Source organism: Eulemur rufifrons, chromosome 2, assembly GCF_041146395.1.
Source record: "Eulemur rufifrons isolate Redbay chromosome 2, OSU_ERuf_1, whole genome shotgun sequence".
Lineage (NCBI taxonomy): Eukaryota > Metazoa > Chordata > Mammalia > Primates > Lemuridae > Eulemur > Eulemur rufifrons.
Window position 1 is genome coordinate 66872796 of NC_090984.1, and position 22030 is coordinate 66894825.

Here is a 22030-nt window from a genome sequence, read left to right on the forward strand (position 1 = left end):
TTCCTAAACTCACTGCAACTGTCTGAAAATATTTTTCTTAGGATAGACCCGCTGCTGCTTTAATAGCTTCAAAGTTGTGCTGATTGCTGAAGTCACTGATTAATGAATTATTTCCTTTTATCTGTTAACTTATTATTAATTGTTAAACTTACAAACTGTTTAACTCTACTTAAAATAGAACTAGCACTATAAAACAAACCAATTTGAGGACCAATAAGAATCAAGGTATAATAGAGGAGAATACAGAAAATTCCAGGAACTTTATGGTTCCTTTTTTCCTTTCACATAATTCAGAGATAAGAGCTACATTAAACTGTAAGGCTTGGGTAACTGAGTTGAAACCTACTGAAATAGAGTGGAAAGCGCTGGATTTCAAAGTTGTGCAGGCTTAGGATTGAATTTATCTGTGTATGTCTTTGGGTAAGTTACTTACCACTCCAAGCATGTTTTTTCTCCTGTAAAATGGAATAATGCCAATTCATAGAACGGGTTAAAGGATTAAATCAGATAAATTATGTACAGTTCTTAGAATTGGTTTCTATTTTCTCTCTTCCTATCATTTATTTTCACTCTTACTCCATGGATACAAACTTTAAAGATTTGAATACATTTTCTCAATAACAATTATCTTGTATTAGCAAAGACATTAAGGTAATAACACTATTTTCTAATACTCTTTGAAATTAAGTGTGGAGAAAGTGGCTTGCTCAAAATGTCATAACTTTGGGTGAATTTTGTTACATTGATTTGAGGCAATCCTTCAAATGTATATTTTATTATGTGTATAAAAAATGATGGGGCCAATTAGGTCATACCTTTTATAAATAACAGCTCTACTTCTTAGTTTGTTTTATACAGGAAAGTAATCTGAGATAATCAAAAGAAATAAAGGAGGCTTAAGTGTTGGATTTATATTATTCAAATTAAAGAGAATTCTAAAATGCCAGAACTAGAATCTTCATTTAAAGAAAGCAACAACTAATCACAATCCAAATATTCAGACAGGACTGATGATTTCTCAGTGGCACACAATTTTATATAGTTTTTCCTTTCAATTTTATTGTTTTAATTGATAATCCCCAGTACTTACCAGCTGATGCGGCAAGTACATCTTTACAAAGCTTTAACCAAAGGGAGAGTTTTTCCACTGCCATAGATGTTAGCATATGATTTAAAGTCTCTTTGATATCATGGCATAATCGCTGATCTGTCTCTTTGTCTAGTAAGGTCAATAACGCTCCTTCAAGTCCTAATTCTCTGATGTTAGCATCTGACAAGAAGAAAATCGATGATCTAAGTAATACAGAAAACAAAACTGCCATATGAGAAGCACACACATTCAGTTGTTAAAAAATAGTAGATACAAAAAGAAAAAAAAAATAGTAGATACAAATATATTTTAAAGAACTAGCCCAAATATTGTACCTTAATCTACTGAGGTTCATTTTAGTTTACAATCGAAGTTTGGGCTTATTTATGATCCTGTATAGCTATTATAGCTATGTTTTATGTAATGTCATTGAAAGATAAGTCTTTATTAAAGAGTTACTAAGATATCTTCTTAATTAGGTATAATTTTTTACTTGATTAATGTTCAATACTTATAAATTTTATCCAATGTTTCTTGGTATAATCATTTTATTTTCTAATTTTAAATAAATAAATACTTCCTCATTCTGGTATAAAGTCTTTAAACTTAATAACATGTGAGTAAAGTCCAAACAGAAAACAACCATTGTATGGAGAATAGTGATACTGTTTAATTACTACAACTAAGCTATTGTGGACTATTGAATGAACATAAATCACTATACAATATCCTCAGTACAAAGTAAAAAACCATCTCAAAAGGGAAATACAAGCCTTGATCTATCATCTATTTCCTTTAACTCTGAAAATGCCAAAAGAACAAATGAATTTTCTCTTAAAGATTTGACTCATCTAGTATTTATGAAAGCACATAGATTCAAAAGATTATGCCACTATTAAACTAATTTAAAGAAGAATTATCTTTTAAGGATCAGAAAGAGGCAGTTGGAATATTTCAGATTAGGGATCTAAAAAGATGCAATAGCTAATGCAATGTGTGAGTCAATGACTAGATCCTAGATTTAGGTGGAATTGAGGGGGTTAGGAAGGAGTCATAAAGAACATTTTTTTGCATAACTAGAGAAATCTGTGTGAGAACTGTAAATTCTATGATGTTATTAAATCAGTGTTGATTTTCTTGGGTGTGGAAATGGTATATGGTCATGCAGGAGAATGCCTTTCTTGGGAAATGCAGACTGAAATATACAGGGATGAACTGTCATGATGTCTGGAGTCTGCTTTAAGATGATTTGGCAAAAGGTTTGTGTGTGTGTATAAAGAGAGACATATAAAAGACATTAAGTAGGTAAATCTATGTGTTCACAGCATGTTTTTTTCAGCTTTTCCATGAGTTTAAAAAAATGACAAAAATTTAAAAAAGGAATTATATACTGAATTTTTTTTTTTTTTTGAGACAGAGTCTCGCTCTGTTGCCCAGGCTAGAGTGCTGTGGCATCCTCCTAGCTCACAGCAACCTCAAACTCCTGGGCTCAAGCAATCCTACTGCCTCAGCCTCCCGAGTAGCTGGAACTACAGGCATGCGCCACCATGCCCGGCTAATTTTTTCTATATATTTTTAGTGGGCCAGATAATTTCTTTCAATTTTTAGTAGAGACGGAGTCTCGCTCTTGCTCAGGCTGGTCTCGAACTCCTGAGCTCGAACGATCCACCTGCCTCAGCCTCCCAAGTGCTAGGATTACAGGCGTGAGCCACCGCGCCCGGCCTATACTGAGTTCTTTATTATAATTTTACTAACATAGGGAAAATATACCAGCATGATTATACAATGAAAGCCCAAAGCAACAGATACAGATAATTTCAATGGTGAATATAAACTAAAAGTCACATCTGGGAGAACATGTGACATTGTTAGAAAATTAAAATTTCTCTGGTTAAGGTAAGTAATCACAGAAGAGTTTTCAGATGATTTCTGCAACCTGCTTGATGATTATTACAGGCATACCTTGTTTTATTGCACTTTGATTTACTGTACTTTAAAAATATGATTTTTTGTTTGTTTGAACAAATTGAAGGTTTATGGCAACCCATCCAGCAAGACTACTGGCAGGCACCATTTTCCCAGCAGCAGATGCTCATTTTATATCTGCGTGTCACATTTTGGTAATTCAAACAATATTTCAAAATTTTCCGGTATTATCCTATCTGTTAGAGTGATCCATGATCAGTGATCTTTGATGTTACTATTGTAATTGTTTCGGGGCATCATGGACCTCACCTACATAAGATGGCAAAATTAAATGATAAATGTACATGCTCTGACTGCTTCACTCCATCTCGTCTGGCCTCCCTATCCCCTAAGACACAATATTGAAATTAGGCCAATCAATAATTCCTCTACAGTGGTCTCTAAGTCTTCAAATGAAAGGAAGAATCATACGTCTCTCACTTAAAATCAAAAGCTAGAAATGATTAAACTTAGTGAGGAAGATATGTCAAATGGCTAAAGCCAGGCTAAAAGATAGGCTTCTGGTGCCAAACAGCCAAGTTGTGAATGCAAAGGAAAAGTTCTTAAATGAAAATAAAAGTGCTCATCCAGTGAATACACAAATGATAAGAAAGCAAAACAGACTTATTACCTATGTGGAGAAAGTCTGAGTGGTCTGGATAGAAGATCAAACCAGCCATAATATTCCCTTAAGCCAAAACCAAATCCAGAGCAAGGCTCTCTTCAATTCTATGAAGTCTGGAAGAGGTGAGGAAGCTAGAAAGAAGTTGGAAGCTAGCAGATGTTGGTTCATGAGGTTTAAGGAAAGAAGCCATCTCCATAACATAAAAGTACGAAATGAAACAGCAAGTACTGATTTAGAAGCTGCAGAAAGTTATCCAGAAGATCTAGCTATGATTGATGAAGTTGGCTATGCTAAACAACAGATTTTCAATGTAGACAAAATATCCTATTGGAAGATAGTCATCTAGGACTTTCATACCTGGAGAGAAGTTAATGCCTCACTTTAACGATTCAAAGAATAGGCTGACTCTTATTAGTGGCTGATGTAGCTGGTGACTTTAAGTTGAAGCCAATGCTTATTGACCGGTTCAAAAATGCTAGAGTCCTTAAGAATTATACTATTAATAAATCTACTTTGCCTGTGCTCTATAAAAAGAACAACAAAGCCTGGATGACAGCACATCTCTATACAGCATGGTTTACTGAATATTTTAAGCTCACTTTTGAGAACTACTGCTTGGAAAGATTCCTTTCAAAACATTACTGCTCTGTGACAATGCAATTGGTCACCCAAGAGCTCTGATGGAGACATACAATAATTAGGTGAATGTTGTTTTCATGCCTGCAAACAACAACAGCCATTCTGTAGCTTTCCAAGAAGTAATTTCGACTTTTAAGCTTGTCTTATTTAAGAAATAAATTTATTGTAAAATGTGATTTAAAAAAAAGAGGAAAGAAACAAGTTCCAAAAGGCTATAGCTGCCATAGACAGTGATTCCTCTGATGGATCCGGGCAAAGTCAATGGAAAATCTTCTGGAAAGGATTCACCATTCTAGATGCCATTAAGAACAATTGTGATTCATGGGAAGAGGTCAAAATATCAACACTAACAGAAATTTGGAAGAAGCTGACTCCAACACTCACAGATGACTCTCAGGGGTTTAAGATTTCAGTGGAGCAAGTAACTGCAGATGTGGTGGAAACAGCAAGAGAACTAGAATTAGAAGTGGAGCCTGAAGGTGTTATTCAATTGCTGCAATCTCATGATAAAACCAATAGATGAGGAACTGCTTCTTTTTTTTTTTTTTTTTTTTTTTTTTTTTCAATTTAGTTTTACAGAATCAAAGAGTCTAACAGTATATCTTGTTAGATACAGTATGTCCTCATAATGTATACATTATTTCTTGTACAATGATATGAAATAATATGGGAAATATTCATGATAAATTATTAAGTGAACAGTGCAAGTTAAAAACAATAGTTTCATAATATGGAACTGCTTCTTATGGATGAGCAAAGAACGTGGTTTCTTGAGATGGAATCTACTCCTAGTGATATGTGTGAACATTGTGAAATGACAACAAAGGACTTAGAATACTATACAAACTGAGTTGATAAAGCAGCAGCAGGGTTTGAGGGGATTGACTCCAATTTTGAAAGAAGCTCTACTGTAAGTAAAATGCTATAAACAGCATTGCATACTACAGAGAAATCTTTCATGAAAGGAATAGTCAATCAATATGGCAAACATCACTGTTGTCTTATTTTAAGAAATTGCCACAGTCACCCCAACCTTCAGCAACCACCAGCCTGAGCAAGTCAGCAGCCTTCAACATCGAATCAAGACCCTCTACCAGCAAAAAGATTACAACTCCCTGAAGGAGTTATTAGCATTATCTAGCAATAAGGTTGGTTTTTTTTTTAAAATTTGAGACAGGGTCTCGCTCTGTTGCCCCAGCTAGAGTACAGTGCCATCAGAGGTCACTGAAACCTCAAGCTCCTGGGCTCAAACAATCCTCCTGCTTCAGCCTCCCAAGTAGCTGGGACTACAGGCCTGCACCACCATGACCGGTTAATTTTTCTATTTTTTTGTAGATATGGACTCTCGCTCTTGCTCAGGCTGGTCTCAAACTCCTGACCTCAAGCGATCCTCCCACCTTGTTTTCCCAAAGTGTTTGAATTACAAGCGTGAGCCACTGCACCTGGCCTATTATAGTATTTTTTAATTAAGGTATGCGTATAGTTTTTTTAAGCCATAATGCTAGCATTATAGTATAAATATAAATTTTATATGCACTAGAAAATCAGAAAATTCATGTGATTTGCTTTATTGAGGTGTTTTGGAACTGAAACTATAATATCTCCTGGTTATGTCTGTATAGCAGTCCAGCCATGCTGATTGAGCCAGTTGAAGCAAAAGTTTTAATATAGGAATAAAACTGTTATTTAAAGATCATAGGCTGGGCGCGGTGGCTCACGCCTGTAATCCTAGCACTCTGGGAGGCTGAGGCGGGTGGATCGTTTGAGTTCAGGAGTTCGAAACCAGCCTGAGCAAGAGCGAGACCCCATCTCTACTAAAAAAGATAGAAAGAAATTAGCTGGACAACTAAAAATACATAGAAAAAATGAGCCAGGCATGGTGGTGCATGCCTGTAGTCCCAGCTATTTGGGAGGCTGAGGCAGAAGGATTGCTTAAGCCCAGGAGTTTGAGGTTGCTGTGAGCTAGGCTGACGCCACGGCACTCTAGCCCGGGCAACAGAGTGAGACTCTGTCTCAAAATAAATAAATAAATAAATAAATAAAGAGCATAGAATATTTACAGTAAAACACATTGTGGATCTGAAAGCTTTAACATATTGGATATTAAAGTCTGTGACTCTCTAAAAGTATGATAATACTTTTATACACATACAAGTGTAAGATTATTATTAGTATCTTTGCAGGCTAATAGTTTCTTTGAATTTACATGCAAATTTGGGTTATTCACATCACGATTTTAAAATGAAAGGACATACATTTAAAACAAATTTTACTGGCTACAAAATCCTTTAATTCAGCTCTAAAATGTAAAAGGGGTGTTAACAACCCATTAAATTGTAGCAGACTCATCTCTAATACATTTTATTAAAATGAGATTTCTGGGGAAGGGAGGCATGTATGATAAATTACTTAAGGGCTAAATCCAATTTCAATTGACTGCTATGAAAAAACTTGCTGTAAACCAATGGCTGTCAAACTTTAGCAGTCATGCTTCTCTTAAAGACTGGGATATATTCTGAGAAATGCACACTTAGGTGATTTTGTAATTGTGTAAACATCATACAGCATACTTAAACAAAGCTAGATGTTATAGCCTATTGTTCCTAGGCTACAAACCTGTACAGTACATTACTGTACTAAAAATACTGTAGGCTACTGTAACACAATGGTAAGTATCTGTGTAGCTAAACATAGAAAAGGTACTGTGAAAATATGGCATTATAATCTTACGGGACTGTGACCATATATGCAGTCCATCATTGACATCATCAAAACATTATTATGTGGTGTATGACTGTACTAACATGCAGATTGCAAAAACACAGATTTCTAAAACACACATTGCTGGGCTCTACTCCCAGTTCTGGTTCACTATGTCTGGGATGGGGCCCAATAATCTGCATTTCTAACAAGTCCTCAGGTGAGGTGGATGTTGCTGGCTTGGAAACTTCAGTTTAAGAACCACTGTTCTAAACCAATAACATCAGTCGTTGGAACAACTGTTAGCGATTGTTTCTTGTAGCAGATTTAAGATATACTATATGTTAACTTTTAAATTTTGTTTTAAAAACTCATGTATATATGGAAAATATAAGATTAAAACAATCATTTGATTCGGACATAATCTTGATAAAAAGAATTACCTGGGGTCAACTCCTCTCTGCTATCCATAGCAAGCATAACAGCATGTTCTGAAACTTCAGCTGCTTCTCTTTGTACAAGCTGACGTAAGCAAGCCAGTACTGACCTTCTCAGTAACAAGTAGGGGCTACAAAGATTCACCTGAAAAATACCATTTGAGGAATGAAAGAGCTAAAATTCTTGGTGGCACTCAGTAAGTCTAACAGATATTCACTGGATCCCCTCCTGATTCTGTCTAGCTCAGAATGGGCTGGATACAATTTATTAAATACATAGAAACTTCTTGAAACTATTCTAGTATGTATTTGTGATTATATAACTTAGAAACAGCTTAAGGAGTAATATGTGTACTAGATTATACACAATTCATAAACAAATCCAAGCAAAAGCCTTTTGACAGTATTCGAAGACAGAATTTATACAAGTAAAAGTAGTTTTAGGAGACAAAAGAAATGCAGTTGAAAGGATGTATTTGCAGTTTATAAATTTGTGCTCATGCAACTACATTATAATGTTTTATAATTCTCTAAGTAGAAATTTATACAAATCCATAAAGGCAATATAGCATATTGGTTTAAATGCAGGCTCTAGAATTAAACTGTCTCAATTTGAGTCCTAGATCCACCACTTTCTATCTGTGTGACCTTGGGCAAATTATTTAGATCTCTCTGTGCCTCAGTTTCCTTACTTGTAACACTACCCCATCACACAGGGCTGTTATGATGTTAACACAAAGTAACATGCAGAATGCTTACCATAGTACCTAGCAAATAGTAAATTCTCAATAAATGTTAGTTATTGCTAATGTAGTCTCTAGCAATAGTATTTTATTCAGGTGACATATAAAGTAAGTAAATGCATTTTCAAATAAGGGCAGAAAGTTTTACTCAAAAAACATATTCACCAAAAATGCTCTGTAGAGACAAACATAGGACAGCAAATTTTATATATATACACACACACACATATATTTATATTCTGATAAATATACAAATATGTACATACCTTAGAAATACAAATCTCAATAGGTTCTGTCTACTTACAGCAAATAAGATTTGTGACATAACTCAAATGATCAATTACAAGTCAAAGATTTCTGCATAAATTCTTACTCTATGATTTCACAAATAAAATAAAGTCTAGAGATTTTAAATTTATTTTGTTCTAACTATGAAAGTAAAGATCAGTTTGGTGTGGTCTACAACAATAAATATGCATGTTATAATAGTGATTTTCCAAGCAAAGCTTGAGAAATAGTGGCATGAGATTTAGCATATGTGAGAAAAACAGGACTAAAGTAGATGTGTTTGTTGTAAAGAGCAGAGGCTAAATTTCGACAGGAAAAAAAGAGTAGGTGGTAGGAGCTAGTTTTCAAATTATAAGAAGAAACACATGTAAGAGAGCTAATTTTATATTTTATAAGAAGCCAAAGAAAAAAAAGTTTGTGAATATATCATCAGTGAAACATATGGATGGGAAGGGCTTCATAAGTATGTTCTATTATACCCTCAAACTATATCATGAACTCAGAAAAGTGGACAGAGAGGCACATAATTCACAGAAAAGTCTCAAGGTAATGCCATTCCAGTCATGTTTAGGAACTCTGTTGTTCCTGTTAGAAACTAGTATATAGCATTAACAGAGAAGTCAAAAAATAAAATGATTAAGTTTACTCATGCCCAAGATTATTGCTGTATTTGACAACAATGACCAAACAAACAAACAAACCAACCACACAAAAACACTCTACAAGACAATTTTAAAGAAAAGTTAATAAATCTACGAGTTATTGTAACCAGAGTTTTACAAGCATATAATACAAGGCAGGTGCAGCATTTACTCAGGCTAGTCAAACAATCTTTCAGAAAAAGCATGCTTAAAAGTACTCTTTATTTGTTTGGTAGAAAAAGACTGAAAGCTGTCACACAAAGCAAAATGGGAGGCTTACTATCTCCATGTCATTCTCCAGCATTTATATTGGGAAGAGGAACAGAGTGATTTAAAGCAAACGATGCAGGCAAAATATAGAAATTAAATTAAAGTGCAATTATAATTCCTTTCTAAAATGAATATATTAAATTAAAATGATGCAAAATTCAGTGCAAGGAGTGAGTGCACCAGCTGGAGAAGGTTAGGAAGGATTTGTTTACATTGGTATTAAATAAACACCATGTAACATGCTACACATACTGTACTTTGCATTAATGGTTAGCTTAAACAAAGAGATGCAGAGGAAAACAAACATCTACAACCAAAAATGACACAAAGAAACAGCACTGCAAAACTCAAAAAAGGGTTAGGAATCAAGGGTCAGGGACCTACCAACACAGAATTATCCAACAAGATCTCCTGCACAAAAACAAATGACAGACCGGTCATGACAAAACCAAAAGATAAATACTAGGATGACTTTGACAACAGTCAGCTAAGCATTGAAATATAAATGTTGATCGCTATCATTCAAATTGGCTTAGCTTTAAGCTTAAAAAATATGCCACAAATACTTTACTTTCCAACTTAACAAAATATGAGCTGAGCTAAGATCTTGAAAATACTCAAGAACTCCAAGATATAAAATATGTTATAATTTTAAAATGTATATTTGAATAATTAGGTTTTCCTTTGGAATCTCTGATTAAGCCTCAGTATCAAACCAGATCAAGTAGGCATGAATGTAAGAGGAGTGATCTGGATTCTATTCATATAAACAGGTGCCCAGCAAGAGACAAAGTTAATGGTTTACCTCATCAGAAGTTAATTATAGACTTTTTTTTACTCTTGGAAGCCAAGTTTTAAAGCTAAGAGCATTCAGAATTGCTAGTGTAGCTAAGGGCAAGTTCAGAATGGAAGTTAAACAGCATGCAGTTAGAAAATAATGCTTTCCACTAAGATTCTTGCCTAATGATGAGACACAATTTCCTTGCTTCAGGGAATACTCTAAAGCACAATAAATTCAATCTTTCTTATTTATGTATTTATGTATTTATTTATTGATTGATTGACAGAGTCTTGCTCTGCTGCCTGGGCTAGAGTGTCGTGGCATCAGGCTAGCTCACAGCAACCTCAAACTCCTGGGCTCAAGCAATCCTTCTGCCTCAGCCTCCCAAGTACTGGGACTACAGGCATGTGCCACCATGCCCTACTAATTTTTTCTATATATTTTTAGTTGTCCAGCCAATTTCTTTCTATTTTTAGTAGAGATGGGGATCTTGCTCTTGCTCAGGCTGGTCTTGAACTCCCGACCTTTGAGCGATTCTCCCGCCTCGGCTTCCCAGAGTGCTACGATTACAGGCGTGAGCCACCACACCTGGCCCAATCTAATAAATTTAGAATAAATTACTAACCAAAATATTAAGATACATAATTAACACACTGTAGTGATAATAATTTTTGAATGTATTTTTATAGTAAAAATCATTTTACAGCTTAAATATTATCAGTAACATGAATAAGATTTGTAACTGTTATATCTGATTTTCTCAATTGCTCTGACTGCACCTACCTAAAGGAAAAATCTGATACATTCTTCTTTATATGTAAACTTTTTTGATCTGGGGAAGAAAAAAATTAGTAAGTTTGACAGATCCTATTCACTATGAATTAGTGGTTGGTCTTGCTCTTCATTTCCCAATAAACTTTGATTAATAAATAAATTCATGTATTAAAGGAGAAATTTTAAAAGGCTATTAACAGAAATTTTCTACTACAATTCAGGAAGAAAAAATGGCAGTATCACTATATTTAAATGGGCAGTAAAAAACCAACTTGCAAAAGAGTGAAAATTTTTTTAATAATTGATTGTGGCAAGAGTTCTTCAAATATAAAGGGTAATATTCCTGGGCAAAATTCCTTGAATGGTATAGGTAAAAGCTTTTTCCTGTAAGTGCTATTTTCCCTAATACAAAATTGACCAGGATCTAAAAAATACAGGAAGAAAAGTTTGTCAGAAAAATCAGAATCCCATTTTTAAAGTTTTGTATCACTATCAGTATCAATAATTAATACAATGTATGTTTAAGATATATGTCAACATGATAAAAGCAACTACCATTATTAAGTACTAATTAAGTGCCTAGGACATGTGCTTTTACATGCAGCACTTTGTGTAATCCTCCTGTTTTACAGACAAGGTAGCTGAGGCTAGAAGAGGTTATGGGACTTCCCTAAGGACACACAGCTAGGCCCGCAGCAGAGCTAAGATAAGATGTAACCATAAAATCTACAAAGGCAGTATGGAATAATGACCTGAGGACTGAAGGAGGAGCCCAGAAACCTGGTAGCTAACACTACCTAAATGTGTTACCCTGGGCAAAGTATTTGACTTTTTGGTCTTCAGTTTATCTTTTTATTGAGAAGACTGGTTTTAATGACGCAAACATCATTCTACAAAACTAGGGATAATCTATGTGACAGATTTTTAGATTTTGAGGTTCTTTCAAGTCTGAAATACTGCATATTTTGCTTCACGCTTGAAAATGGAAGGTCAAAAGTAATAATTCTCAATTGCCATGTTACTAACAGGAGTGTGCTGTGAACGTTGCAGGGGCAGAAAAAGTTGAAAAGCAACGGTGTCAAGTTGTAATTCCAAATGCAGCTCAGTTTTTGAGGCAAGTCTAGAATACGTATTCTTGACCCTTGAGGTAAATCTTTTTTTTTTTTTTTTTTTTGAGCCAGAGTCTTGCTTTGTTGCCCGGGCTAGAGTGAGTGCCGTGGCGTCAGCCTAGCTCACAGCAACCTCAAACTCCAGGGCTTAAGCGATCCTACTGCCTCAGCCTCCCGAGTAGCTGGGACTACAGGCATGCGCCACCGAGCCTGGCTAATTTTTTTTTTCTATATATATTTTAGTTGGCCAGATAATTTCTTTCTATTTTTAGTAGAGACGGGGTCTCGCTCTTGCTCAGGCTGGTCTCGAACTCCTGACCTCGAGCGATCCACCCGCCTCGGCCTCCCAGAGTGCTAGGATTACAGGCATGAGCCACTGCGCCCGGCCAAGGTAAATCTTAAAACCAATGACAACTACAAACCCCTTCATCAGAACTTCTGGCTGATTGCCTTCACCCTTCTACATTCATTAGATACATAATTAGAACTCATATATTGATGCACATGTTGCTAGAGTATTAAGGAAAGGTGTTACTTCCCCATCTAGGATGGAAACAATTTTATAATCATTTAGAATAGAGGAAGAAGAAGAAAAAAAATAGACAGGTGACCACATAAATTTTTGCATGTCCTACAGCATGTATACAGTACCTGGAACATTATAAACACTCAATATGTGTTTACGGATTAATGAATCAATATACCAAATATTAAGTGCAACATTAATGTGAGAAAAATGAATCAATGTGAGAGAGATAAGAAGTGATTACATGAGAGCTCCCCGCCAAAGATTAGAACTGAGGAAAAACAACAATGTACATAACATATAATTTTGTATAGTCTAGAGAATAACTAAAATGTGTATTAGAATAAATCTAAGTTTCAAATAAAAGAAACTAAAGGCTCATTTATAATTCTATACTCACACAGAGGCAGCTAACTAGGCTAGACAAGTTGACATGTCGTGGAGCAAACATATGAAGCTGCTGAAGGCAAGAGATGGCCTGTGCTTGAACAAGGCAGTTTGGATTATCTTGCATCACTGCACAACCCAACAGACAGGAAGTTCTTAAGGTAGAAATTGAAGTACTATTACCTAAATTAAAAAGCAGAAAGCTTTTAATAATTGGCCTATAGAATCATTACTCTTTAAACATATATTATTGGATTTTAAAATTTACTTTCAGTTTTAAACTTACAGATCTGTGAAGAACAATTTCTGCTAAAAAAGCAGGGATAATGGGATAATCTAAGTGACAGAGTACTTATTCTTAATGTGAAAGGTTTATTACAACACAAATCATTAGGCAAAGAAGAATCTAAAACTTACCTGTAGGTTATATCGTATTTTCATGAAAAGTGGAATTAGAAATTGCCAATAAACTTAACCCTGCTTGTATCAGTTAAGTTACTTTCATGTACTATTAATATAATCATATACTATGCAATCTGAACAGATTAGAATATTTGAGATTTCTGACTTAGTCATTTATTTCTTAAATGGAGATGGGAGCTCTTTATTCTATTTCATGTCTGTCATTTTAATTAAGGAAAGCATCTTTAGGACATATCTAATCTTTCTAAATGTGGTACTCTTTGTCTTTTCAAGGCAAAGAGAAATCAGACTGAATGGAATTTACACATTCATTTAACAAAACATACTGAGCACCTACCATATGCCAAGCAAAGAGACTAGGAACTGAATTCATTTTTATGTGTATATTTTTAATGTAAAACATCACAAAAGCAGCTGTGCATACCTTGTAGCTCTGGACCTAATGTAGTAATAAGTGCATTCAAGCAGCGACCAAGACTTTGGTGAACTTCAGCATGAGTAGGAGGCACATTTAACAACAACATTATAATAAGAGAAAGGGTAGGTTCCACATGTACATAATAGAGTGGGCCAGCAGAATCAATTATCAGTGACAGAGAATGTAATGCCCAGGTCTGTAAAGACAGAGAAAAACAATTAAAAATATTATAGTAGCATTAAAATTAAGACACATAAAATACCTTAAATTCTTCTTTCTTTGAAGTGATAAAGTAATGGCAAAGTAAAGTGTGTGTATACTACTGCTAATTTGGAAAGAGAAACAGCAAACTTTAATAGTTTAAGAAAATTCTTCTTGTCCTAGTACTCTGGGAGGTTAAGGCGAGAGGATTGCTTGAGCCCAGGAGTTTGAGACTGCGGTGAGCTACAATGACGCCGCTGCACTCTACTGGGAGTGGAGAGACAGAGAGAGACTCTGTCTCCCTCCAAAAATAAATAAATAAATAAATAAAAACTCTTCTTTTTAAATATTCAACTCATAAAACCAACTCAGAGGCAACCATTAAATTTAGAATGGTATATTTAGATATAGCTCAGCACTAAGAATTCCAAGATAACATTTGGTACTTTAACTAACAGCTTGAATCAAATCTAGTTTGTTGAAAATTGTGTATTGTTTAATACGTAGAAAGAATGAAAATACAAATTTTTAAAAGGATTCAACAAAATCTACAACTACATGCAATAATATGGACAAATCTCTTGAACATAATGTTGACTGAAGAAAGCCAGATACAAAATGAGTACATTACTGTATGATTTCATTTATGTAAAGTATAAAAGCAGGCAAAACTAATTTGTCCTGCTACAAATTATGATAGCGTTTACCCTTGGTGGGGCAGGGAGTTAACTAGAAGAGAGCATGAGTAGAGTGTCTGGGGTATTGATAATGTACTATTTCTTAATTAAGGTGCTGGTTACATAGTGTATTCTGTTTGTAGATATGTATACTTATGACAGGTACACTTTTATTTATATGTTAATATATAAATATATACTCTGGTTTAAATGAAACAAGACTGTCCATATACTGATAACCACTGAAGGTAGATGATGGGTATAATAGATTCATTACAGTATACATTTTACTTTTGTATATGTTTGAATGTTCTATAACAGGAAGTAAATAAAAAGTTCTCCCTTTAGGAAATGAACTAAAAAAGTTTTATCCCTTTTATCGATGGATGTGTAAGAAAGCTTATAGTACTTTAAATGCTATAAAAATGAGCTCCTATTTGTTAGGTGAGAGACAGCAATCAAGAAGACTCAGAACTGATGACACTAGAAGCCATGGTTTAAATTCATCAACAAAAAAGGTATTCAGCATAAAACTACGTACATTCAGAATGGACTTCTTAAAGGGAGAGAAGAGGAATATAACAGACAGAAGCAAAAAGTACTGTATTTAAAGACAGGTGAAAAAATGGAAAATCTTGTAAGTCAATTCAATTAAGTATTAGATAATGTGAAAGAGATGATTAGTAATATGGTAACTCAGAGAAGGAAAGCTAACTGTGGATTAGAATTATTGGAGTTTGATGAGATGGTGGTTAAACTGGATCTTAGGCTGGGCATGGTGAAGCATGCCTGTAGTCCCAGGTACTCCAGAGGCTGAGGTAGCAGGAGGATCACTGGAAGCCAGGAGTTTGAGAGTAGCCTGGGCAACATAGTGTGTCCCTATCTCTTAAAAGAAAACAAAGTAAATAAATTTAAAAAAACCAAATTGGATCTTAAAATACTAAAAAATTTGGATTATCAGATAGGAATGTGAGGGGAAAAGATGAAAAGAAAAAACGTAAACGCAGCTATGAGAATGACTGACATGTGTGGGAGGAAAGTAGGTAGATCATTTGTAGGTAGAAGCCACTAATACTTTGGCGTAATAATTGAGAAGGTTCATGGGTCAGCTGATGGGACTGGAATGAGAAGTTGATTAAAGAAGCAATAAGCAGGGCCGGGCGCGGTGGCTCACGCCTGTAATCCTAGCACTCTGGGAGGCCGAGGTGGGCGGATCGTTTGAGCTCAGGAGTTTGAGACCAGCCTGAGCAAGAGCGAGACCCCACCTCTACTAAAAATAGAAAGAAACTATATGGACAGCTAAAAATATATATAGAAAAAAATTAGCCAGGCATGGTGGTGCATGCCTGTAGTCCCAGCTACTCGGGTACTCGGGAGGCTGAGACAGGAGGATCGCTTGAGCTCAGGAGTTTGAGGTTGCTGTGAGCTAGGCTGACGCCACGGCACTCACTCTAGCCTGGGCAACAGAGTGAGACTCTGTCTCAAAAAAAAAAAAAAAAGAAGAAGCAATAAGCAGACTGGGCATAGTGGCTCACGATTATAATTCTAGCACTTTGAGAGGCCCAGATGGAATGATATCTTGAGGCCAGGAGTTTGAGACCAGCCTGAGCAAGAGGGATACCTCGTCTCTACAACAAATAGAAAAATTAGCCTAGTGTGGTGGCATGCACCTGTAGCCTCAGCTACTCAAGTGGCTAAGGCAGGAAGATTGCTTGAGCTCAGGAATTTGAGGTTGCAGGGAGCTCTGATGATGCCACTGCACTCTACCCTGGGAGACAGAACAAGATCCTGTCTCTACATACATACATATATACATACATATGTACATAAATAAAGGGGCAATAAGCAGCTGGGCATGGTAGCTCACACCTGTAATCCCAGCACTTTGGGAGGCCTAGGTGGAAGGATTGTTTGAGCCCAGAAGTTCAAGCCCAGTCTGGGCAACATAGAGAGATCCCATCTCTACAAAAATTTTTAAAAATTAGCTGGGGGTGGTAGTGCATGCCTGTAGTCCCAGCTCCTTAGGAGGCTGAGACAGGAGGATTGCTTGAGCCCAGAAGTTCAAGGCTGCACTGAGCCATGATAGTGCCATGGCACTCCAGACAAGGTAAAAAAAATTTTTGTTTTTGAGACAGGATCTTCTGGCTTCAAGCGATCCTCCTGCCTTGGCCTCCCAAAGTGCTACGATTACAGGCAAGAGTCACAGTGCCCAGCCAAGATGAAAACCTTTTGAGAAAAATTTGGCCTTTTATCTAGAGGGAGTTGGAAAGAAAAGAACCTAAAAATAACATGACTAGTGAGGAGGCTACTACAGTAACCATGTACATACTAACAAGGGGGACAGAGAGAAGATGAGATAAAGGGAGTAAAACAACAGGGGAATAAAAATCATTCCATATTTGATTAAGATATCAGGAGAATGATGAGTTTATTGGCAGAAATGGGTAAGATATGTACACCAATAAAGGGGTTGAGAACATGAATTTTGAGTCTACAACTTGTGTTCTTGAACTGATTCCATGATTTATTAGCTTTTCAGCTGTGAGCAAGTTACTTAGCTTTACTTAGCTTCCAAAAGCCTTAGTTTTATCTCCCCATAATGGGACTACACACCCTAAATTACTGTGAGGATTAAATATGATAATATATTTAGAAGAATATAATGCCTGGCACCTATTAAGCTCTTTAAAGTAGTAAATGTTATTATTAAGATGGAAGGGAAATCCATTTTCAGAAAAAGATACTGAACTTGAGTTCAGACACTCCAAGTATGAGGTGAAGATAGATTTGAGTTTTAAAAATCCATCAAGGGTAACAATGGCTTTGACATTTACATGGGGGGAAATATTCACAAATTATTAATGGTCAATAAAAACATAATCTGCATCATCTAAAAATCATGAATTTCAAAGAAAGTAACACATGAGGTACTCACCTGCACATCAGGAGAAGTATTATCCTGAGACAAAGCATAAAGGATTCCAATGCAAGAATTCAAGTGTTGAGAAGAACTTATTCCTCCTAAATACCTGTGTAGGGACCCCAAAGCCAATGAGTGCCCTGTTCTGGTAACCACATCCCTTGCTGATTTCAATCTGTAATTATGAAATAAAAATAAATGGTAATCACTGGGAAAAAAACTAATTCATGTACATCATCACTTAAGCAAAACTTTTTATATGAACAGCTACAAAATTCAGAAATATATTTACTGTTAACTGATAAAAATTCTGAAATAGCCCAAAAGGTATCTTCTAAAGCAGCAGTCCCAACCTTTTTGGCACCAGGGACCAGTTTCATGGAAGACAATTTTTCCACGGGTGGGGGTGGGGTGGAGCTCACGTAGTGATGTGAGTGGCAGGCAGTAGATAGGGGAAGCGGGGGAAGGGAGAGGACAGGCAGTACTTAGGTGGTGATGTGAGGCCCAGTTCCTAACAGGACGCTGACTGGTACCAGGCGCTGGGGACCAAAGTTGTAAAGGAAAACATTTTAAATAAAAATGTCTTCACACTATTACTCTATTACTGATTATTTTAGTATGGACAATTTTAATGTCTTTCAGATACACACACACAAAGTTTATAAGATAGGTATTACTGTTACTTTATCATTAAGTTACATTTTAAAAACTCATGCTGAGATACTTTAATTTCATAGAAAGAGTTTTAACTCAAGAACTTTGATTTTAAAATTAACTATATTAATAAGTTAATATTTATTAGAAATTTTCCATGTACTGTGTTGTTAATTTAAATGCTTTATATTCAATTGTTCTTTACAATCTTCCCAACAATCCTGTGGTTCATACTATTACCAGTGCCTTTTTCTCTCTCTCTTTTTTTTTTTTTTTTGAGACAGAGTCTCGCTTTGTTGCCCCAGCTGGAGTGCAATAGCGTCATCTGCAACCTCAAACTCCTGGGCTCAGGTGATACTCCTGCCTCAGCCTCCCAAGTAGCAGGAACCACAGGTATGTGCCACCATGCTCAGCTAATTTTTTCTATTTTTTCGTAGAGACGGGGTCTCGAACTCCTAAGCTCAAGCGATCCGCCCGCCTCGCCTTCCAGAGTGCTAGGATCACAGGCATGAGCCACCACTCCTGGCCTTTACCACTTCCTTTTTACAGACAAGACAACCAAAATAATAGCTAAAGCAATTCTCACAAAATAACCAACTATTAAATGACAGAATTGGGATTTGAGCGAAGTTAGTAATCTGATTCCAGAGTTCAAACTCAACCAAACTGAACACAAATGTCCAGTAGAGTGCAAGTTCAAAAGTCTGTCTGTACTGCTACCATGACTACTAATTATATAACTAATATAACCATGAATTGTTTTTTAATAAAAAAAATTTTTTTAGAGATGAGGTTATGCCCTGTTGCCTAGGCTAGAGTGCAGTAACACAGTCATAGCTCACTGGAGCCTCGAATTCCTATGTTCAAGCCATTCTCTTGCCTCAGCCTCTGGAGTAGCTGGGACTACAGGTGTGCACCACCACACTATGCTAATTTTGTTTTCATTTTTTTAGAGATGGGGGTCTTGCCATGTTGCTTAGGTTGGTTTTAAACTCCTGGCCTCAACTAATCCTCCATTTTAGCCTCCCGAGTAGCTGGGATGATAGATGGGATTTACTGCACCTGGCCCATGAACTTTTATTTGCAGTTGTTTTGTTTCTTCATTTAACTTTCATATTTATTACCTCATTTACTTAAATAGGTAAGGCAGTATTAACAACTTCTTATTTGGAATACAGGATAACTGGCTGAGAGGATTCAGTAACCTACTCAAAGTTCCAGAGCTAGTAGAAATGAAAGTACAGTTTGTTTCCTGATCTGTAGCCTATAGCCTTTTTCTGTAGACTCTGTAGATTGCTGTAGATTGTTCTTACTACCTATCATATATATATACATATATATATGTATATATTTTTTTTACATGATAAAAGTCCATAAGTGTCTCATTATCCTAGAGTCTATTCCATTGATGGTCAATTATATCACTGATATTATAGTGATCTTTCTCTTATTACATAAAGACTAAAGCTGAAATAATAATAGTCTTGTATTACAAGACCAACAGGCCAAAGGAGTTCTTTTTTATTTTAAAATACCCATACTTACCAATTTTTCTTTTCTTAGTTAAATCTCAGAATGAAGTTGTTACTAGTTCCAATAAACCAGCAAGATATACTCAGTTTTGACACATAGCCCATGAGTATTAAATAAAAAATTCACTTACTTGTCAAAGCTAATTTGAACTAATCCAGCTGTAAAAGCTCCATCATTGACCACTTGAGCTAGTCTGGCCCACGCCTCTGCAGCTGCACATCTCAACAGGGGGCTGGGACTTTCTAGGCCTCCCATAACTAATGTTAGGGAAAGTCTTCTCATTTCTTCTGGACCTAAACTTCCCTTGGAGCCAGCCACGTACTGAAATATGTAAAGAACAACCCAAACTTACAATTGTAGTAAATTCTTTTATCCAGTTTGGAATGTATATTCTGGTTAACCAAATATGTTCATACTTAAGTTACAACTTTAAAAAATCAGAACACAAAAATCCATGCTGATCATACAAACACAATTTGACTTTTTTTCCCCACGAAGCACTCTAGAATTTTAAACCTCTAGGCAACAATATGGCAATCAATTATCACTGAACTATAAATGTATTCAGAACATTAATAGAGATATTCGTAAGAACAACCAGTGAAGCCTATTATATTTTACTGTACTTGGAAACAACAGGTCATAAACGTAACGAGTCGGATTTGGTCCACAGGCCATAGGCCATCAATTCCCAATGCATAGCTCTCAGCTAAGATTATAGGTTTCATTTCTGACTAATAAGTTTTATATGGAGAAAAAGTAAAAGGAGAATTCCAAATCCTGAAACATTTTCATCAGGAGATTAAGAAAAATGAAATAAAAAAAGCCCTTTAAGAACATCATCCTCGCTTTCTGCTGTAGGCCCGGGTGGTTGCTGTAGAAATGGGCAAGTTCATGAAAGCCAGGAAAGTGGTGCTAGTCCTGGCCAGACGCTGCTACTCCGGATGAAAGCCGTAATCATGAAGGACATGGATGATGGCACCTCAGACCACCCCTCAGCCATGCTCTGGTGGCCAGAATTGATCACTATCCCCACAAACTGACAGCTGCCATAGGCAAGAAGATTGCCAAGTGGTCGAAGACCAAGTCTTTTTTTTTTTTTTTTTGAGACAGAGTCTCACTCTGTTGCCCAGGCTAGAGTGAGTGCCGTGGCGTCAGCCTAGCTCACAGCAACCTCAAACTCCTGAGCTCAAGCGATCCTCCTGTCTCAGCCTCCCGAGTACCCGAGTAGCTGGGACTACAGGCATGCACCACCATGCCCGGCTAATTTTTTTTATATATATATTTAGCTGTCCATATCATTTCTTTCTATTTTTAGTAGAGATGGGGTCTCGCTCTTGCTCAGGCTGGTCTCGAACTCCTGAGCTCAAACGATCCGCCCACCTCGGCCTCCCAGAGTGCTAGGATTACAGGCGTGAGCCACCGCGCCCGGCCGAAGACCAAGTCTTTTCTGAAGGTTTATAACTACAATCACCTCATGCTCACAGGTACTCTGTGGAAATCCCCTTGGACAAAACTATCGTCAACAAGGATGTCTTCCAAGACTCTGCTCTTTTTTGGGAGATGAAGTCTTGCTCTGTCACCCAGGCTAGAGTGCAGTGGCATCACCATAGCTCACTGCAACCTCAAATTCCTGGGCTCAAGCTATCCTCCTGCCTCACCCTCCTGAGTAGCTGAGACTATAGGCATTCATCACCACACCTGGCTAATTTTTCTATATTTTTAGTAAAGACGGGGGTCTTACTCTTGCTGAGGCTGGTCTCAAACTTCTGAGCTCAAGCAATCTTCCTGCCTTGGCCTCCCAAAGTGCTAGGATTAGAAGTGTGAGTAACTGTGCCCAGCCAGAGACCCAGCTCTTAAGCACAAGGCCTGATGGGAGGCCAAGGTTAAGTCTGAAGAGAGGTATAAGATGGGCAAGAACAAGTGATTCTTCCAGAAGCTACGATTTTAGATGTTTTTTGTTTCAGGCATTAAAAAAAAAAAAAAAAGTAAATATTTCAAAATTTTTTAAAAAAGAATTACCTTCAGGAAACTAGAAACTGAAGAAATAACATGTAAATGAACTACTTGCTGACGAACTCCTTTTGTGTGCTTTATACTGTCCAAAAGCTGTTCCAACATAAGAATCCTAAAATCAGAAGTAGTAAGATTTAAAAATAGATAAAATTTGCTAATAAAGAACAAAATAAACCAAAGGGCAATACTGAGTATCTACTGCTTATTTGTATT

The 22030-nt window shown here is 36.3% G+C and overlaps 1 protein-coding gene and 1 pseudogene across 1 annotated transcript in view; one reads left to right on the forward strand and one right to left on the reverse strand.

The window, feature by feature from the left end:
* The window catches only part of HEATR5A (HEAT repeat containing 5A), a 108907-nt gene that overhangs the window by 25958 nt on the left and 60919 nt on the right, over positions 1–22030 (reverse strand). Inside the window, exons 17-23 of the mRNA XM_069486407.1 lie at positions 21824–21929; positions 19932–20122; positions 17630–17789; positions 13823–14012; positions 12989–13158; positions 7463–7601; positions 1091–1270 (exon numbers count right to left, since the gene is read on the reverse strand). Of these exons, the coding sequence (XP_069342508.1) occupies positions 1091–1270; positions 7463–7601; positions 12989–13158; positions 13823–14012; positions 17630–17789; positions 19932–20122; positions 21824–21929 (1136 nt within the window). The remainder of the gene's footprint in view (positions 1–1090; positions 1271–7462; positions 7602–12988; positions 13159–13822; positions 14013–17629; positions 17790–19931; positions 20123–21823; positions 21930–22030) is intronic.
* On the forward strand, positions 20684–21752 carry LOC138378677 (large ribosomal subunit protein eL27-like; annotated as a pseudogene).